This window comes from Olea europaea, chromosome 23, assembly GCF_002742605.1.
Source record: "Olea europaea var. sylvestris chromosome 23, O_europaea_v1, whole genome shotgun sequence".
NCBI classification, from domain to species: Eukaryota; Viridiplantae; Streptophyta; class Magnoliopsida; order Lamiales; family Oleaceae; genus Olea; species Olea europaea.
The window spans coordinates 10998275-11015690 of NC_036259.1; the positions used below are offsets into that span (position 1 = coordinate 10998275).

At 32.7% G+C, this 17416-nt stretch overlaps 2 protein-coding genes across 6 annotated transcripts; both read right to left on the reverse strand.

The window, feature by feature from the left end:
• Nucleotides 1–548: 548 nt before the first annotated feature.
• On the reverse strand, nt 549–2534 carry LOC111372376 (zinc finger protein ZAT4-like). Its single transcript, XM_022994692.1, has one exon. The coding sequence runs from the start codon at nt 2157–2159 to the stop codon at nt 678–680; it is 1482 nt and encodes a 493-aa protein (XP_022850460.1). The 5' UTR covers nt 2160–2534; the 3' UTR covers nt 549–677.
• Nucleotides 2535–8111: 5577 nt separating this feature from the next.
• On the reverse strand, nt 8112–14940 carry LOC111372377 (plant intracellular Ras-group-related LRR protein 7-like). 5 transcript variants are annotated; one of them, XM_022994694.1, is made up of 10 exons: nt 14626–14940; nt 13911–13980; nt 13645–13691; nt 12552–12660; nt 12306–12391; nt 11023–11113; nt 9899–9975; nt 9533–9619; nt 9285–9417; nt 8112–8404 (listed from the first exon to the last, which is right to left on the reverse strand). In XM_022994694.1, exons 1-9 carry the CDS (start codon nt 14722–14724, stop codon nt 9307–9309), a joined length of 777 nt encoding a protein of 258 aa, XP_022850462.1. In that variant the 5' UTR covers nt 14725–14940; the 3' UTR covers nt 8112–8404; nt 9285–9306. The 5 variants fall into 5 exon arrangements, 3 of the variants coding, with proteins under 3 accessions (XP_022850462.1, XP_022850461.1, XP_022850463.1); XM_022994693.1 differs by having other exon boundaries at nt 9890–9975; XR_002698749.1 differs by having other exon boundaries at nt 9285–9619.
• Nucleotides 14941–17416: the final 2476 nt, after the last annotated feature.

The window sequence follows — 17416 nt, forward strand, 5'->3', positions numbered from 1 at the left end:
TTCGATTCCCAACGTGATGAGGTTATGACCAATATTAGATCACACTCATTAATCGAAGACACTTTACACACATGCTCAAATTATAATGTAACTTCCTTTTTATTAAATAAATAAAACCTACTATTTATTCATAATACATTCGAAATCCAAAAAAAGTAAATAAATAAAATAAAAATAAAATCCTAATATTTTAGGCACATAACCCAACATGTATATCTCATGTGCTCACGTTATCATACAATAAAGGGAAACAATGAGACTATTAAAACCAAGATTTATCACCTTCTCCCCCTTCAAATTATTATGTTTAATGAAACAAAAACTGATAAGATGGGTTGTCATGTTTAATGGTAGGTGACTAAACAACCAACTTGTGATCACTTGCAACTTTATTCTTGATTTCAACAACTTAATTACTCATTTTCCTTCAATGCCAAGAATAAATTATTACACAAGAACAATTTACTTTACCTCGATGTTAGAATTAAGCTATAATCGTATCTGCAAAAGAGGTAACTTATAATTATAACATGCGAAAATTTACTAGGTAAAAAGAACATTCAACATAGTAGTTATTACTTCGAAAATCTGCAAATAATTAACGAATCTGTACACTTTTCCGTGTGAGTTTGTGTATGTTCTTTTAAGGAAAATTAACCAAGAAAGAAGATGGATCATCAGCTGGAGAGTAGGCCGAGTAGTAGCTCGTGCTCGAGGCTGCTGGTTCCGCTCCACCATGGCTTTAACCCAAGTTGATCGTTACTGAGATCTTCTTCGACAGGTGCAGGCAAGTTGAGATCAAGAAAATCTCGAATTCCTGCAGGAATTGGTTCTTGTTTTTCGATCACGGTAGATGGATTGGTTTTCTCCTCGCGAATTAAATGTGATCTCTTGTGTCCACCTAAGGCTTGGCCAGATGCAAAAACTTTAAAGCAAATCGGGCATTTGAAATCCTTTGAAATATTCTTGACTTCTGATTCGGACTTCATTGCAAAAATATCGATCATGAGTTTACCATTCGAAGATTGATTTGGCAAAATTTGATCATTGTCGAGTCTGTTTTCGTTGTTTGGAGTGCAGCAGCCTTTTAATTTCTTGTGGCTCGCTCTATGGCCTCCAAGTGCTTGATAAGAAGAGAAGGCCTTGTGACAATGTGTGCACTCAAATCTTCTTTTTTTCTCACAGAAATCATAATCAGAAGTGCCAAAATAAGTAACTTTTTCTTGGAAATCCTCAGGCACACTCAATTGAGGATCATACGAAACAATGCATTTTCTCTTGCTTAACTTCTTCTTCTTATTAGATTCTATCTCAAACTTTTCCGATCCGCTTTTCTTTATCAATTTCTTGGGAGAGTTAACTTCGGACTCGTTGTCAAGATTCTTTTTCTCAAGAAACCCATATGCAGAAACATGAGATTTGCTGATTTTGAGACCATTTATTGGAAAAACAGGAGTTTTGATTTCCTCATCAGACTTTGATTTCTTGGTGTTCAGTAGAGTAATTTTGTTCGACTCTAAAAAGTTAGAATTATTCTCAGAGGATTGATCGAGAACAGAATTCATAACACTCACATCCCTCGAAAGCATAATTAAACTAATGGCAACCTCTTCTTGTTCTTGCTGATCAATCTCAGAAATGCAGGGTGAAACATTAGCAGCAATAGTACTTAAAGAAGATGAAGTGTTGTACCTTTTGATCATTCTATCCGATCTCTTTCGTCTGCACGGGTTCAAACCGTCATTATCCGATTCGCTATCCAAATCAGGCTTCTGATGATCATTCGACCCGTTCCAAGAATCCTCTTCGACACTAGAAATGTTCCTTCCATTTACAGAGTGGCACTTCATGTGGCCAAACAAAGCTTTCCAAGATTGGAAACTTTTTCCACATTCCTTACAAATCTTGTCCTTAAACAAACTACCCTCATCATCGTTTGATGACTTGGAGAATTTGTTTGTCTTCTTCGGATTCTCCCTCAGTTCGTCGGAGTTACTTTTCGAATTGATAAGAGTTGGGAGCTTCTTTTTTTTGATCAATTTTTCATCAGATGAAATATTGATCAAATGAGACCTCATGTGGCCCCCCAAAGATCTACCTGAGGCAAAGCCTTTGCTACAAAACTTGCACTTATGTTTTAGTCCCTGATCTTCCTCCATAGAATCAATCAAATCAAAATCCAAAAGAGAAAGAAACAAAGATCAAAAATTGATCAAGAAAGAGATGATATCATGAAGCGGAATCCGAATCCCAGGATTTCAGATTCTTGAATTTTATGTGGAGTGTTAACAAGATCTGATGAACAAGAAAAGCAAAGGCAAAAGAGCTCTCTTTGCTTTTCTCTCTAATTTTTTTCTTGCTAGTAGAAGTAGAAGTAGCTATAGAGTAGTTGAAACTTGAAAGTTGAACTAATTAAAAGAAGGGTCAGTTGGCTTTGTAGCTAAAGACGGCGATGAACAAGCCAAATTATGGAAGAAAAAAATAAAATTGGGGTAGAGAGAGATTCTTTCTCTTGCAAATTTTGGAGGAGAAATCCATGCATGTAAGCAAAGATAAAAGGAAGGTAAAAGCTATCATAGTGGCTGGTGTACTCCTAAAGAATCGTACGCCAACTAGCGAAAGGGACCAATAGTAAATTTGGACAATAGATCTAAACTCGATAAAAAAGAGGTATCACAAATCAAAACTCGGAGCATAAACGTCTATGTAATAAGTAAATCCACATTGCCAAGTCAAAGATAGGTCGTGTTAGAGCTACTAGGACAACAAGTTCAGAATAATAGATCTAGATAAAAAAAGTCGAAGATCCCCAATGTAGGGTGGGGTCCCATCAAGTTGTCTTCACTATTGTTACTTGCCAATTAAAAGCATACTACTCTACTCTACTCTACTCCATTGAATTTTGTTGGGTAAATTTCCAAATATGAAAACAATTATTATCTCTAATATAGGAAATTATGGGGTAAATATGGTTTCTGGAATTCAATAAACGGATATGTATTAAATTGGATTGATATTTCGATCAAAATTTTCGCTCTCAAATAATGAATAATTTTGAATTCGACCTTCCTCATTTTTATTTTTTTTTAGCCAAGACTCCACAATGGAATTCGTAATAATATGGTTTCACCACAGAATTAGTCCGATCTATCATATTTAAAAGAGTAAGAAAAGAACGTCTAGCTCATAATTTTTTTTATAGTTGTAACTTTTATAAATACGAACTTCTTTAACTGAACTAGAATCCCAACTCAACCCTTCTTAAATGAGATTTCGAGAAGATCATTACTAAAAAAATCTAAACTTATTCATAATTTCAACTAAAAGATAACACGGTGTTGTAAAATTTTATGATAGTTAATTCCCTCTTATGACTTAAAATTTAACTGAATTAAAGCATTATTTTTATTATCTTCACTAATCAAACAAAAAATAAAATAAAATAAAATAAATTGTTTCTACCCCAACAAAAATAAGTAAAAGCTGTCTGGAATTAAAGAATAATAATAATCGATAGAGGCAATTGGATTGTAGTAGCGAGGCACAGGCTAGCTTTTAGCTGAAATGAACGCTGATTGCGGGCCGGCCAGCCTGCCGGCCTTTGCTCACAACCAAGCCGGCCGGCTCGAACTGCACAATTCTCGCACTGACACTTTTCGCCAGCATTTCATTTCAAGATTTAGCTGTTATGTATTTGTTGATGTCTTCTAAGTTAAATTAATTGGTTAACATTGCACACAATATTATGTAAATATTTGATATGAAACTATAATCTCAATTTTTAGTATTTAATTTTTGCTATTATTCTATATTCTTCTTTAATTAACATGTCAGAAAATAAAAAATTAAATTTTTATTGACTATCTTATATATTATAATTTAATATTGCATAATGGTCATGTCCATCTAGCATGTTTAGTAAAAAGAATTGATGTGGAAGAAGTATTTCATGGACTTGGTTCCATGGACAAGAAAGAATAGAATTAAGGGTACGCCCCATCCGAGCTATTAGGCCAAGGCTAGATGAACTAATTCAAGCAAGGAATATTTTTCGCATCCCCGAAGAGATATGTTCTTGCCATTGTCATTTGGTTGCCAAAGAGAGACGTTGTCACGATACTATTTCACTATCGATCATCAAAGAATATTTGATCTTACAAGATAGATCAGTGTCTCAGAGAAGATGCACTTTTCTGAGGATACATGGTCCGATTTCTCTTCTTTTTTTTATTTTTTTTTTTTATTTTGACTTTATAATATTAAAAAAGAGAGAAGTTAAAATCTTGCTCGTCATAATATTTAATCGTGTCTAGAACTCTGTAGTAAATAATTAAGTTGCTCATGTTTCGATTCTTTTGTTGACTTTGTTTGCATATGAAGTGGGCAAAGGTTGAAGTTTAGTAAGCACATAGTATAGCAAATGAAAACTAGGAAACATCACTACATAATTGCTTCCTAATTGTTTTATTGTTATAGACATGTGCATATGCACATTATATGTATGCTTGTGATTTGGCCTGTTAGTGTTCATGCACTACTATGTATGTACAATTGCCCTGTGAATGGACAAAGAATCTTACATTTGAAATAAATAAAATAAAATAAAGGCAATCAAGAGATTTTAACATTTAATTTTCTTCAAATATTAGATAGTAACATGGCTTAGTACAATGTGACTTATTAAACACTATGATCGATTAGGCATATGTCCTTAAGATAGTTATGACAAATGAAATTACTTTTAACGAAAATTTAAAATTTAAAATGTCATTATTTGGTTTATTCATAAATAAAGGTATTGGCTTATTCATAGAAAAGGGTACTGTGGAGAGACTTTTTAAGAAAATTATTTAATCATTAAAAGTAAAATTTCTTGTAGCTGCAAGATTAATGAGCTAACAATTAATGAGCATATTCGGCTAAGCTTAAGTAGTTACTCATAAGTAAATAAGCTTAAAACTAATTAATTCTTTTATTGATAAAAAAAAAATTAAGTATTATGCTTAGTTTGACAGCAAAGAACTTATTTTTAGAAAGATAACAATTTTTTACCTCTATGGGTGAAAAAGAAGTAAGTTTTTCACAATTTCATCCCTTTCCAAAGTAGAAATTGTGCCAAGAAATGGTACTGAGTTCTTTGCACGTTGATGATCTTTGTAGCAAGGAAATAAGTAAAGGGCCTAAAGCTGCTAATCCTTCAACTATCAAACAAAAATACAAAATTACTAGAAGGGAAATCGAGGTTTGGACCATTTGGTACATACTACATAGTACTATGATTACATTCAACAATATTAACTTTATGTATTAAACAAATCTTAGATTTAAGTCTTATTCGGTGCCAAATCCCTTATAATCATGGTTAATGGTGGTGAATTTTGGACCATCAAAATGTTTTTTTAACATTTATCGACTCAATTGAGTAAAATTATGTGATTTTTCTTAAGGTACTCTCCAATTGACAAATCTCTATCCTAGAAAAAGTTGGCCATTCACTTGTCCTAGTCCGATGCCTTTGCAACATTATTAAGAAAGGAAGATAAGATGCCTTGCTTTGGATCTATTGGTTAACAAATTCCCCAATTGAACAACATATAAGAACAAATCCTAGAAATACCATTAGTGTATCACAATATTAATATTTGTTGGCTATATTAAGCCTACAAATAAGTAATTTGTTTTGTTTCTATCTTCATTTTTATATTTTTCAATAAAATGATAAATGTAATCTAAAATTTTAATTTATAAGATGGCCTGTAAAGCTTGTATAGATCAAGTTAGACCTAAACGACGCATAGTTGGTAACAAGAAACGTGAAAGGCCTTTGAGTGCCAAGTAGTTAGTTGGCTACTTACCAAAGAAAGTAGATAGATCAACCAAGGCAAAATTGGACAAACTAATTAAATAAGTCAACCATGAGTTAGCCGCTCGAACTATCATGAAACAACTCCCACCAAATAGACAATCCCCTCAAATAGCTAAATGAGACTTCACCTAAAAACAATCGTAGACGAAAATATTTCTACATATTCATAAACCCCGCATATGTGTGTGTGCGCATGTTAATTATGATCATATACCAAAATCCTTTTTGCAATTTGTAGCAATTATGAGTTATTAAATCTTAGTTATGTACCTAACTAGCTAGCTAGATGCATTTTTAAGCAAGATATTTCATTTAAATATTGAAATCATGAAAAAATAAAAATGAGGGGAAAAATGTAAATTTACAAATGTTGCTTTTAGGCAATATCTTTAATCCCAAGTCAAAGCAAGATCCACTAAGCATGGAGTAGAAAATTACTTCAGAGCAAGAGTGTATGCAGATATGCTGCAGCTTAACTGGTCCACTATGTATCATCTTCTTTGATTAAGTAATTAAAAATATGAATAAACAATCATTAATTATAAGTAAGTCAAACTTTTATTCATGCAGGCCATAAATATTTGTACGCCTCCTCGAGGGTACTACTGGGGCATTTTCATGCTTCTGACTTTGTTGGGAAGATACGTATTAAAAATAAATAAATAAATAAATAAAAATGTAAAATTGCACTATTAGTCCCGAAACTAAGGACTCTATTGCAATTTTGCCCTCATATCTCGAAATGCTGCATGTTTTTTGCAGTGTTTTCATCAATAATAATAATACATTAACAGATAGTATGAAAACATGTATGCAAAAGGCAACTAAATATCCCAATTTTATGGGTGTATGAATAATAAAGGTGCATGTGCAAATGAGCAAGTTCTCAACAAAAAAATGCTTAGGGAATACGCAAAAAAAGTCAGTTAATTACAAAAAGGATTTAAATTAAAAAAAAAAAAAAAAAAGTGAGAAGAAGTTAAGTGCAATGGGACCCATATTTCACCTTCGCTTGATATTTGCATTGGCCGTGCATGTGGGTGTTAGAATCAAATATTGTCTTCACCCAAATGCAATAAAAAGTTAGAAAAAGAAACACACTGGCTTTTCCCTCATTAGCAATTTCTTAATTACTTTATGGGTCTTGGGCTTGCTTATTCTGCTTCTAAGAAGAATATTTCAAGATTCTTTTACATGATAATGAAGAAGAACCCAAACACCCACAAAAACATGTGCTCGCCACAAATCAGGCATAAATTGTTGAACCACTTGATTTAAAAGATTAAATTAAATAAGTAAGAATGAAATTTGTACTCACGAACTTTGTTTATTCTGTTATCCTATTAAACTATTTGATTTAAAAGTTCAAGCTGTTATTTAGAATTACACATACATCGCTAAATCTTAACTTTCAAAGGCATATGTCAATGTATAGTAAAAAGAAGACATAGAACCAAACCAATAGAATACTCTATTTATATGTTGTACGATAAATTAGTAATCTGGCGCTTAAGTCAACTCAACCAATAACATAATAATAACATGGTAAGGTAGTGTCTAATATCAAAGATATCTATTGTATAAACGAAAGAGAGTTGAGTTTCTTTTGTTGGAATGGCTGTTGAAATATTTCTTTGTTTTCTCATAGAAGTATACAATTAAGTAAAGTATGTTTTTAGTGGTGAGCATGAACTTTAAGTGCAATGGACATTTACTTGGATTCCTACATAAAAGAATAGAAACAATTACACCCCTATCATAAACGAACATACGGGTCATCCTATTTTGTATACATAACTTTGAATAAAATTATTTTAGTATGGTTACTCACAAAGTTAAAAGATTTCACCACGAAATATAAAAAATTAATAATTACTCAATTTATTATAAAATAAATAAAAATATAATATATAAACGTACAATGTTAAAGAATGTAACTAACGTGTCCCATGAGTCTATATCCTACCTTTTATTTCCACCTACCCCATATAATCATATAAATGAGGAGATTATAGTGTCATTGAACTTGAATGGTGATGTGATGCAGATCAAGCACCAAGAAATAGAACGGACCGCAATAAGCTCTTGTCTGGTTTGGATAAAAATTAATTTTTTTAGTAGATTTTGATAAAATTTGATAAAATATATAGTTGAAAAGTTGGTAAAAGTCCAAGTTCCATAAAATGTATAGTTGAAAATGAATTTGGGAGAGGGGGGAGAGTGAGAGTGGGGGGCCAAACAGGGGTAAATCTGCTCAAAACAGTTTCTTATTCAATGAAGCAGTCTTACATGTACAATTGCAAAAGACAAGGAAATATACTCCAATAGGCATTCCGTGAGTAGAAACTAAAATGTGTTATTGAAAGTTGGCCCATACATACAGCTTATGTACACAGCATTTCACAAAGATCAAATACCAGCCACAGAACAGAAGTGATACCATTTGCAGCTCTAAATCTTTAAATACATAAGCCATAAATATCTGCGCCATGGCCTTGTTCAAATGGCTCCACCCAACATGGCTGAGAAACTCGACTTCTACAAGATACAAAACTCAAATGATATATAGGAATGAAGCAATATCGAAGAAACATCACAAGAAACTGCTAACAAAGAATTGAAATGTGATAATCAGGAGAGGCTTTTGATAATATAGCAAAGTGGCAATCAGCATATGCGGAGTTGAGCCTTTTTTCTTCTCATTAAGTGAACTAGAAATTGCTAACTATTTCAACAACTATGTACATATAGCATGCCGTCAAAAGGAAAACATAAATACCTTCAATTGTTTGTCTTCTTCAAGCACACAGAAAACGACTTATCATATACTCCCTATGGAACTCATGATCCATATTGGCAACCCGGTGACTTAAGATTCATACGCTCGGGGGTTAAAATGAGATATCATATACTACCTATGGGTTACACGATATGATACGACATGGACTCAGATACGAAACATAAGATTTTCAAAAATAAGGACAAAGGGACATCAATTAAAACTCGTAACATTTTAAATTTATATATTATATCTTTATATACTTTTTAATATAGGACACAACACAAGGCAAGTCGAACACTTGCACGAGAAGAATACTTAAATATCCCTCGATGCTATATATTAAAGATATATTATAAATCGGTCACAGTATACGGCTTATCAAATCCATTTCTGGGAGTGTAGGAGGATTCTTAGTGTCCAACGCAAAACAATACACGCCGGACATGAATACGCAGTCCAAGTAAGAGTGTCTTTGTTTCGTAGAAAAAGAGGGTGAACCCAGATTGGCAATTCTGTGTTTAACACAAATGGAATTTAGAAGAAGAATCAACCCTACTTGCGAAATCTTCTAAAATTATAGAAGAAAAAAAGGCAAAAATGCAGAATTGGCATCAGAGAGTGGTTTGGAAGCCTTACAAAAATTGTCATTGCAAGTATTTCATAGATCAACACCCTCATCAAGACCTTTAGAACTTATCATCACATTAGAATCTATTTGCTTGTCAAACTTCTTTTTCCTCCGGGATTCAAAATCCTGAAATCCCTCCATCTGAAAGATAACTTGGGTGATTACTTACAGATAGAAGTTGCATGGTACTGTCAATTATTGATATTAAAAGTGCATTGAGCGGTGTGAAAGAGAAACAGAAAAACACTAATCCCACTTGTTGAAATTGATCCATAACAATGGGATTGCCATGGAGTGATATATTCTGCAGACTTTTGCATTCTTTCAACAAATCTGGAGGTACCTGCAATATGCAACTAACTAGAATAACAAATTTAATGCTAATATAAAACCAAAATTCAAGTAAAAATCCGACAAGAAAAGACATCTGGCAGAAAATGGCCGGTTAAATGATATAGAGAGAGAGAAAGATGATTAAAAATAATTCAATTCCAAACAATAATGATCTTCATTATTATAAAAGGCAACGTTTACAGGATGAAAGTATCAGAAATTTACGAAAAGAAATTTATTAAAAAGAAAAAGGATGACAACATAACAATCAACAAAATACCTGCCTCACATTATTATTGTTCAAGGACAGTGATTTTAGATGAACGAGATTGCAAACTGAAGCAGGAAGCTCTTCGATGGAATTTTCTGCAACAGATAACAAATCATGCAGTTAAATAGGAGGGGTAAAGAGTGGTGGAAAATGCAGCAAAAGACTCATGGACAAAATCACTCAAAAACTACAAACAGAGAAGATAAAAACTAGCTAATGCTACGTTTCCCAAAATAAGAAATGCGTCCAGTTCTAAAGATTCAAAATCAACATGCGGTGCAGAAAATATTATTTACTCCCATAAAGAAAGCTTGGAAACAACAATATCTATTATTACCCATGGACCAGCGAGGAAATAAAATGTTCGTAGAACATTCTTTACCAAACATGGTAGTAATAAAAATCTAATGCGATTGTCATTGGATCCTTGAAGGGAAGATATTGCTTTCATCTTTTTGGTTATCCTCATATATCAGTCCTCTCTTCATAATGCACCAGTATCTAATTCGTGCAATACTAAAGGGACCTCAGTTTCTTGGGTATTACTAAGGAGGAATTTCCACCAAGAGTTTCTTCAACATTTTTTTCTATTAATCTCAAAGCTAAATATACAAAAGATGTGCAAGTTTTGCTTAATTTACTCAATCTATTTCTACCGTCATCCCCAATTCTGATGTCTAGGTATCTAGAAAGTGGTATGTAAGTGCTAAACGTATACATAACTTTACACTCACACCTGATGCCATCTCAGGTTTTTACATTCCCTCTGAATTCAATCATACAAAAATTAGGAATCTAAAGTCTCTTCAAAGGTAAAAGCCTTCACCTGGTATTCGGTCCTTCAGATGCACATCGAAACTCTATAGCCTAAAAACTGAATGAATGAGCACTGAAACAAAGGAAATAAAACTTCCTAGTTGAAAAAAACACATCCATGCAGAAAAACTGCACCACGACAATTATACCAGATAACTGAAAAAGTGCAAAATGCCCGACCAATCTAACCTTAAAAGAAAACAAAAAAAAGGGGGGGAAAGAAGAAGCAAAGTATGAGATTTTGCACAAAAATAATTTCAGATGTCTGGTCATCAGGACAGAAATCATTATCAACTCTATAAACAGAAAGATAGATCTGAAGGTACCATTTGCTTGAATTTCTTCCAGAGAGAAGCAACTACCAATGGACTCTGGAAGAAAGTTTAGCTTGTTCTTCGACACATTTAACAGCACCAACTGCAAAGTCATATGGTCTGCATTAGTTCTACAATTTTAATATAATATCTAAACAGAGTTAATTAATTAAAGTGTAACTTTAGATCTCATGAATCGGCAGTTAACTCAAAGAATATCTGCAATTATATTCTATTCCAACTGTATGTAAAATACATGGAAAGTCAGTATTTGTCGTAAGATACACTAAATTACCTAACTTACAACTTTTAGATAACAAAATTCCCAAATCATTGTTTTCTTTAAAAATAAATCAAATTTAGTTCAGCTTTATCACTTAGATCCAAGAAATTGAATTGCAACGTTTAACAATTAAAAAGTTGATTTTCATTCTGATCACTAGTTATTACACTTACTAAACTCAACCACAGAAATTATGATTAAACAACTAAATGGCATTATCCTGAGTAATTTGAGATCCACTTATTTCTTTCCTTCAAAACTCAACTAATATTTCTGCCTACTCATAAAATCTCTTCTTCTTTATCAATTTCTGCATCCTTTACATCACAAATGTGAATGACTTCTATCATGATGGCAATGGAAATCTTGTAGTTATAAATGATTTAATGTGCAGGTATATGCAACTCCACAACCCATGTTCAACAATTCTTTCATTTTCGACTCCAATACTACAATGGCATGGTTACAAATACATGGAGTTTTCCTATTCGTGTAGCTAGTAACTCTACAGCATATATCATTGACTATGCTACACAACTGATTTGAATCATGCATTTCCACTTCTTTTCCTCTAGCTTTTCATGAGGACTATCAGCCAATATAAAAGAAATGAATATTCTATCTTCAACTTCAAATCACGAAGAATAATCATGCATTTGTTGTACGAGGAATATAAGAGAAAGGTTCCCACTATTCTAAACCTATGAAACTTCACAATGACTATTGACAAAGGTGTGAAAAAATTTCAAAAACATAAAATCACAGAAATTGGTGATGGCATAGGATGACTGCAGAATTGAAGCAAACAACTTGGTGTCAAGCATAAAATCAAGTGTCTAGGCCAAATGCCACCAATGAAATAAACTATGCCAAAAGTCAAAATCTATGTCAATAAACCCATCAAGCACCCAACATTAATGACACCAATATGGTACAAGCAATAACATTTCTAATGGAAACTCACACGCTCTTAAAATGAAAGAGTCATAAGTAGTATCTGCGAGCTACTCACATTGCGCAAGCTCCCGATCGTTTCAGGCAAATTCAGTAGCAGATTTCCAGATATTGATAGCCGCTCTAGTTTCACCAATTGCCCCACTAAAAAAATAATAATAATAAAATAATCATTTCATATAAACAAGATACGGTGTGCTGTAAGTAATATAACCTTCTAAGTTAATCAACAAAGGGGAGATTTTAACCAGAGGTTCAACTAAGTCAATACTAAATCCTCTAAATTGGAGAAAAAGAAACTTACATTCATCAGGCAATGTGGTAACTCGATTTCCATCGAGGGTCATAACTTTTAAAGATTGAAGCTTCCCCAGATTCATTGGAAGACGCTCAATGACGTTATCAGCTAAAATCTATAAAAACCAATCTCTTAGAAGAAGCTCACCATCTCATTATTAACATAAATACATAATATTGCTGGGACCTAGTAACAAGTATCAAGTGCAAATACATGATTTCACATCTGTCCCAAGAAAAATGAGTACCTGCTTGACTGGTGGAAGTGATACTGACACTTGTTTCAAAGGATTATTCATTTCATAACTCGCTTTTGCTTGTCAAACAGGGCCAATTCACAGGCACTGAGGAACATGGCCTGTCAATTGGCCCAGTTTCTATAGCAGGTCTCTTCATAAATATGTAGAACTAAAATGATTCGAATATTATATTTTAAAAAATTATTAAAATAATAAAAATTTCAAACTAATATTTTATATAATATGACTATTTAACTTAAATACTTTTTGGTAATTTGACATTCTGTTACCAAATGTGTAACTACTTACAAAGTAGTAATAATTATAAGTACTATTTACAATGTAAATTAAAACATTAAATGTTCTGTCTTATCTTCTAGGAAAATACAAAAACAGTTATTGCCTCCAGTACAATATTGGATGCCACATGTAGTTCAAGACTTACAATCCATTATATCATCAAACCTAGTGTTTGAATTGGTACAATTCTTTATGATAGTTAGTACCTAAATACAAATGGTGACACTGCCTTTACTGTATTGTTAAGCATGGAGAATGACAACTTAAAGTTTTGACTTGAGACATTCAGTTTAGTTCATCCAAAGAAATGAAAACCCATGTAAAATCAACAGCATTAATTTTTTTAACGAGAATTGAGATATCAAACAATCTACTTTCTGTAAATTCCTTGTGATTTTGATAAAAATATTTAATTACCCATTCACACAGGTAAGCAAAATCGCTGTTAGCATATCCAGCAATATTGCACCAGTTCATATATATTGTAGTTAAATATTAATATAAATATAAGTTCAAGAAAACGAACTCATAGATACAAAAACTCAAATCAGCAATTCTTACCAGCCGTTGCAAATTAATCAATTTGCTTATCTCCATAGGAATATCAACTGAAACAGCACATACAAAAGGAGAGAGTTTTAGGTAGGTAAAGTTACAGACATGGAAACAGCTAACTTCTGAATTTGATTTTGGTTTTGGTTGGTGTGAATGCATAAATTCCAAAACCAAGAATCCATATGAAATTAAGGCAACCACAAAACTCAAGAATTGATTTAAAAACAAAAATGCTAACAAAAGCAGGTGCTTCAAATACTAAAGATCATTACCCAATCTGTTGTGCGATAAATCAAGGGTACGAACGGATCTTTCTAGATCAATAACTTCATCCGGAATTGTCTGCAATCAAAACAATGGAAAACCTAAAATCACATAATCAGTAACGGCATCTCCAACCATAGCACCAAATTAGTGTTTTTGGTGCAAAAAATCAAACCACCAAATCTCTACACCAATTTGGTGCAATGATCAGCATTGCAACAAATTCAATTTTTATATATTTTAATTTGATAATTATATTTACTAACATTTGTGTTTCTTTTGTGAAAGGATTTTTTTTGTATTTAAATAATTTCTGAAATAATTGTTAAGAATTTAAAAATAAGTATATAAAGGAAGCAGTGTTCATTTTGGTGTAATGGGCAACCCCGGGGGTAGCTCAGTGCGTGTGAGCTGCCCGGACTCCCACTGTCATAAAAAATGAAAATGGTGTAATGGGTGGGATGACTTTGCAATTTGCATGATGGTGGGAAAGTTGGAGATGGCCCAAGTATTACCAGCATAAACAAAATACGCCTAATTCTGCTAAAATTCCATTTGTTTCTTTTCTCATTTTCCACAGCAAAAGCCTTGTTTCAATTTAATCAATAGAAATTCGAATTGAATATTACTAATCATACTCCATCTTTGAAAAAAAAAATTAAATTAAAACTAAAAACCCAGCAAGATATTTGAAACGAAGAAGGCGATGAAACGAAAACATGCCTTCAATTTGCAATCGCGCAAAGCGACAATGCCAGTGGACTGCCACCGAGTTACCCGACTCGCTTTAGAATCGGCGCTCTTGCTGCTGAAACAGCCCATGTCCCCTTTCAATTCAATTCAATTCCTCCGTTCAGAAATTAAATACACAACAAACATCTGTATGGATTGTTTGTAGGCAAATGAAGGATTAAAAATCAATGGAGAATAAGGATTTAATAGATGGACAGAGGACGAAAGAATAGAAGAGTCGTTTGCGGGAGAGAGGGAGACTTGGAACAAGAAACCGCGTTGGGTTTGGGCATTGTCGAAATTGTGTCAAATAGAGTCTCTGTCTTAAATCATAATATACTACACTTTGCATTTCTAGCCTTTGACAAGAATAAAAATTTTAAAATAAATATATTAAATTCAATTTAATATAGGGATACTTTAAAAAATGTCCAATATTATGGGTGTCGATTCAAAAATATTCATTTTAAATTTGGTAATAAACTGTCTATTATGTCCTTAATAAAAAAATGAAGCAATAAATTTTTTTCCAATTATTGCGGATTTTGAGAAGTAGCTTTCATGATAAGCTACATTAAAATGATGTTCTCGACATTTCAAATGTTGTTCTCGACATATTAAATTTCTAGATTGATATTTCATTCCAAACATGACATTTCTCTACACTTGAAATGTAATTCTCGACATTTTTGTGTCAATGAGAAAAGTAATATTTATTGTGATTTTACATGTACACTTTTGAAATAAAATAGGGCAGGTTATATGTCAAAATTTTATTGGTCAATAAAATTTTTAATTGCAGAAATGTCCATTTTTGTCTTTTTGTGGAATTAGAAATTGTTAACAAGGTGCCCCCAGGGCACATCTCTAAGTGGTAAAAGGGGAGGGTGGAGAAATTCAGCTTTACTTGAGGCTGCTGCGTCAAGGGTTCGAATCCTGAAATATGGATTTGGCTTTTGAGTAAGTGCAAGTGTACAAGTAGCCTTCCACCCTGTACCCTTGGAGGCATAACCTGCGATTTACCTCCCTCACGATGCTCCAGGACAGGGGCAGTGGGGGACCCTCAAGGTTGGGATTCAACCTTTTTTAGAAATTGTTAACAAGATTATTTTGGTCTGAATTATTTCAAAATGGACATTTTTGCAAGGATTTGCAATTGTAGACATTTTTGCAAAGGGATATGTGAAAGTGAACATTTCTAGTACTTTCCTCTTTAATAAATTATCTAAGGGGGTGTATGAGAGTTATTTTTATGTAAAAATGCATTTTAGCCCCTGTTTGGTCCACTTTGTTTTCATTAAAATGAAAAATATGACCGTTATCCATCGCAACAAAACATCAAATTTGAATTTATATCTTTTGTGTGGGGCCCTAACGACTATATTTTTCATTCTCATTCTTCCAAAAATGAGAAACAAACAGGGGCTTAAAATAGTAAATTTATGGGAAATTGGTGGTTGAAAAATAAGGAAATTTTTTTTTTATTTACATGCAATATTATTTTAATAAAGAATGTGTGATTGAAAAAAAAGAAAAAAATACATTTTGAAAAAAATGGGTACCAAATGAGACCTAAATTACCCTCCTTCCACATCACAGAAAATATCCGTTCCTCCTTCCCAAAATCGATTGCAAACCCTTTTTATCACTCTCCTCTATCAAATTTCAACACTTTTGCTTCCCATTTTGAACGCCAACACAGCAAAATCTTTCGTCGTCTTCTTTTATTCTTACATATCTTCTTCATCTAAACAGGTAATGTGTAATTATTCTCCCATTTTCTCGCGACAATCGCATAGGAACAACCATCGTCGCGAATAGCTTCAACCAGAATAATCACTATTGCAAATAGCAATTCAAGGAACCAGTGTTTTGAACTTTAAAGGTTTATTTTGCTTCTATGTCTATATGTAATGTTTTCCTTGCTATAAAGCAATGACTGCTATGTAATGAATAAGGTGGTAGGGATTTGATTTGTTTACGTAATGAATAGCAATATGCATTCTCAAATATCTTTCGCCTACCGAGCTATGTAGTATGGCAGAAGAGTGTAAAAATTTAGACATTGGAATCAAGTAATAGCCATAAAGTTAACTCTACAGTTCGTACTATGATACTCCTATTTTGTTTTTATGGTTATTTAGATTTATTTTTTGTTCTGCTGATCCGAAGGTTATGGTTGTCTTCAATGAAGTAAATTAAGAATGTAGACTCACATTTTAAAAGTAGAAAGTGTTGTTACTTTTGCTTATACTTTTTCATGCCATTATTTTAAGAAAATCTAGAAATACAAAAGTGATCTAATCCTTTTGTTAATTAAATATGATGTTTATTATATTGTGTTAGAAAAATGATGACCTTCTGTATCTTTATTCATATTTTGTAGAGGTAAAGTTACTTTCATGATATGTTGGGTGGCAATAGGCAACTTCATCATGCATGCAAGAGAAAACGATACCATGCCATTTATGTAGTTTTGAAAACGGTAACTCTATCGTTTTAACGAAATTAACAAGAATAAACAATCATTTTCACTCCAACACTTTCCACATCAGTTAACAAAACTTTCAGAATGAAAATTCAGCGATCATATGACCTGCTTTTTACTTTTTAATTATTGTCAACCACAAATTATAATTTCTTTTTATAGCTAATAGAATATGAGTTAATTTTGTTCCTTAGTGTAGTGTAGTTACTCACGAGATATGTATGTTGTGACTTAGGCATGTCCAAATGTAGGGAAAAATTGTATTCATTCATCTTTATATAAATACAAGTGAAC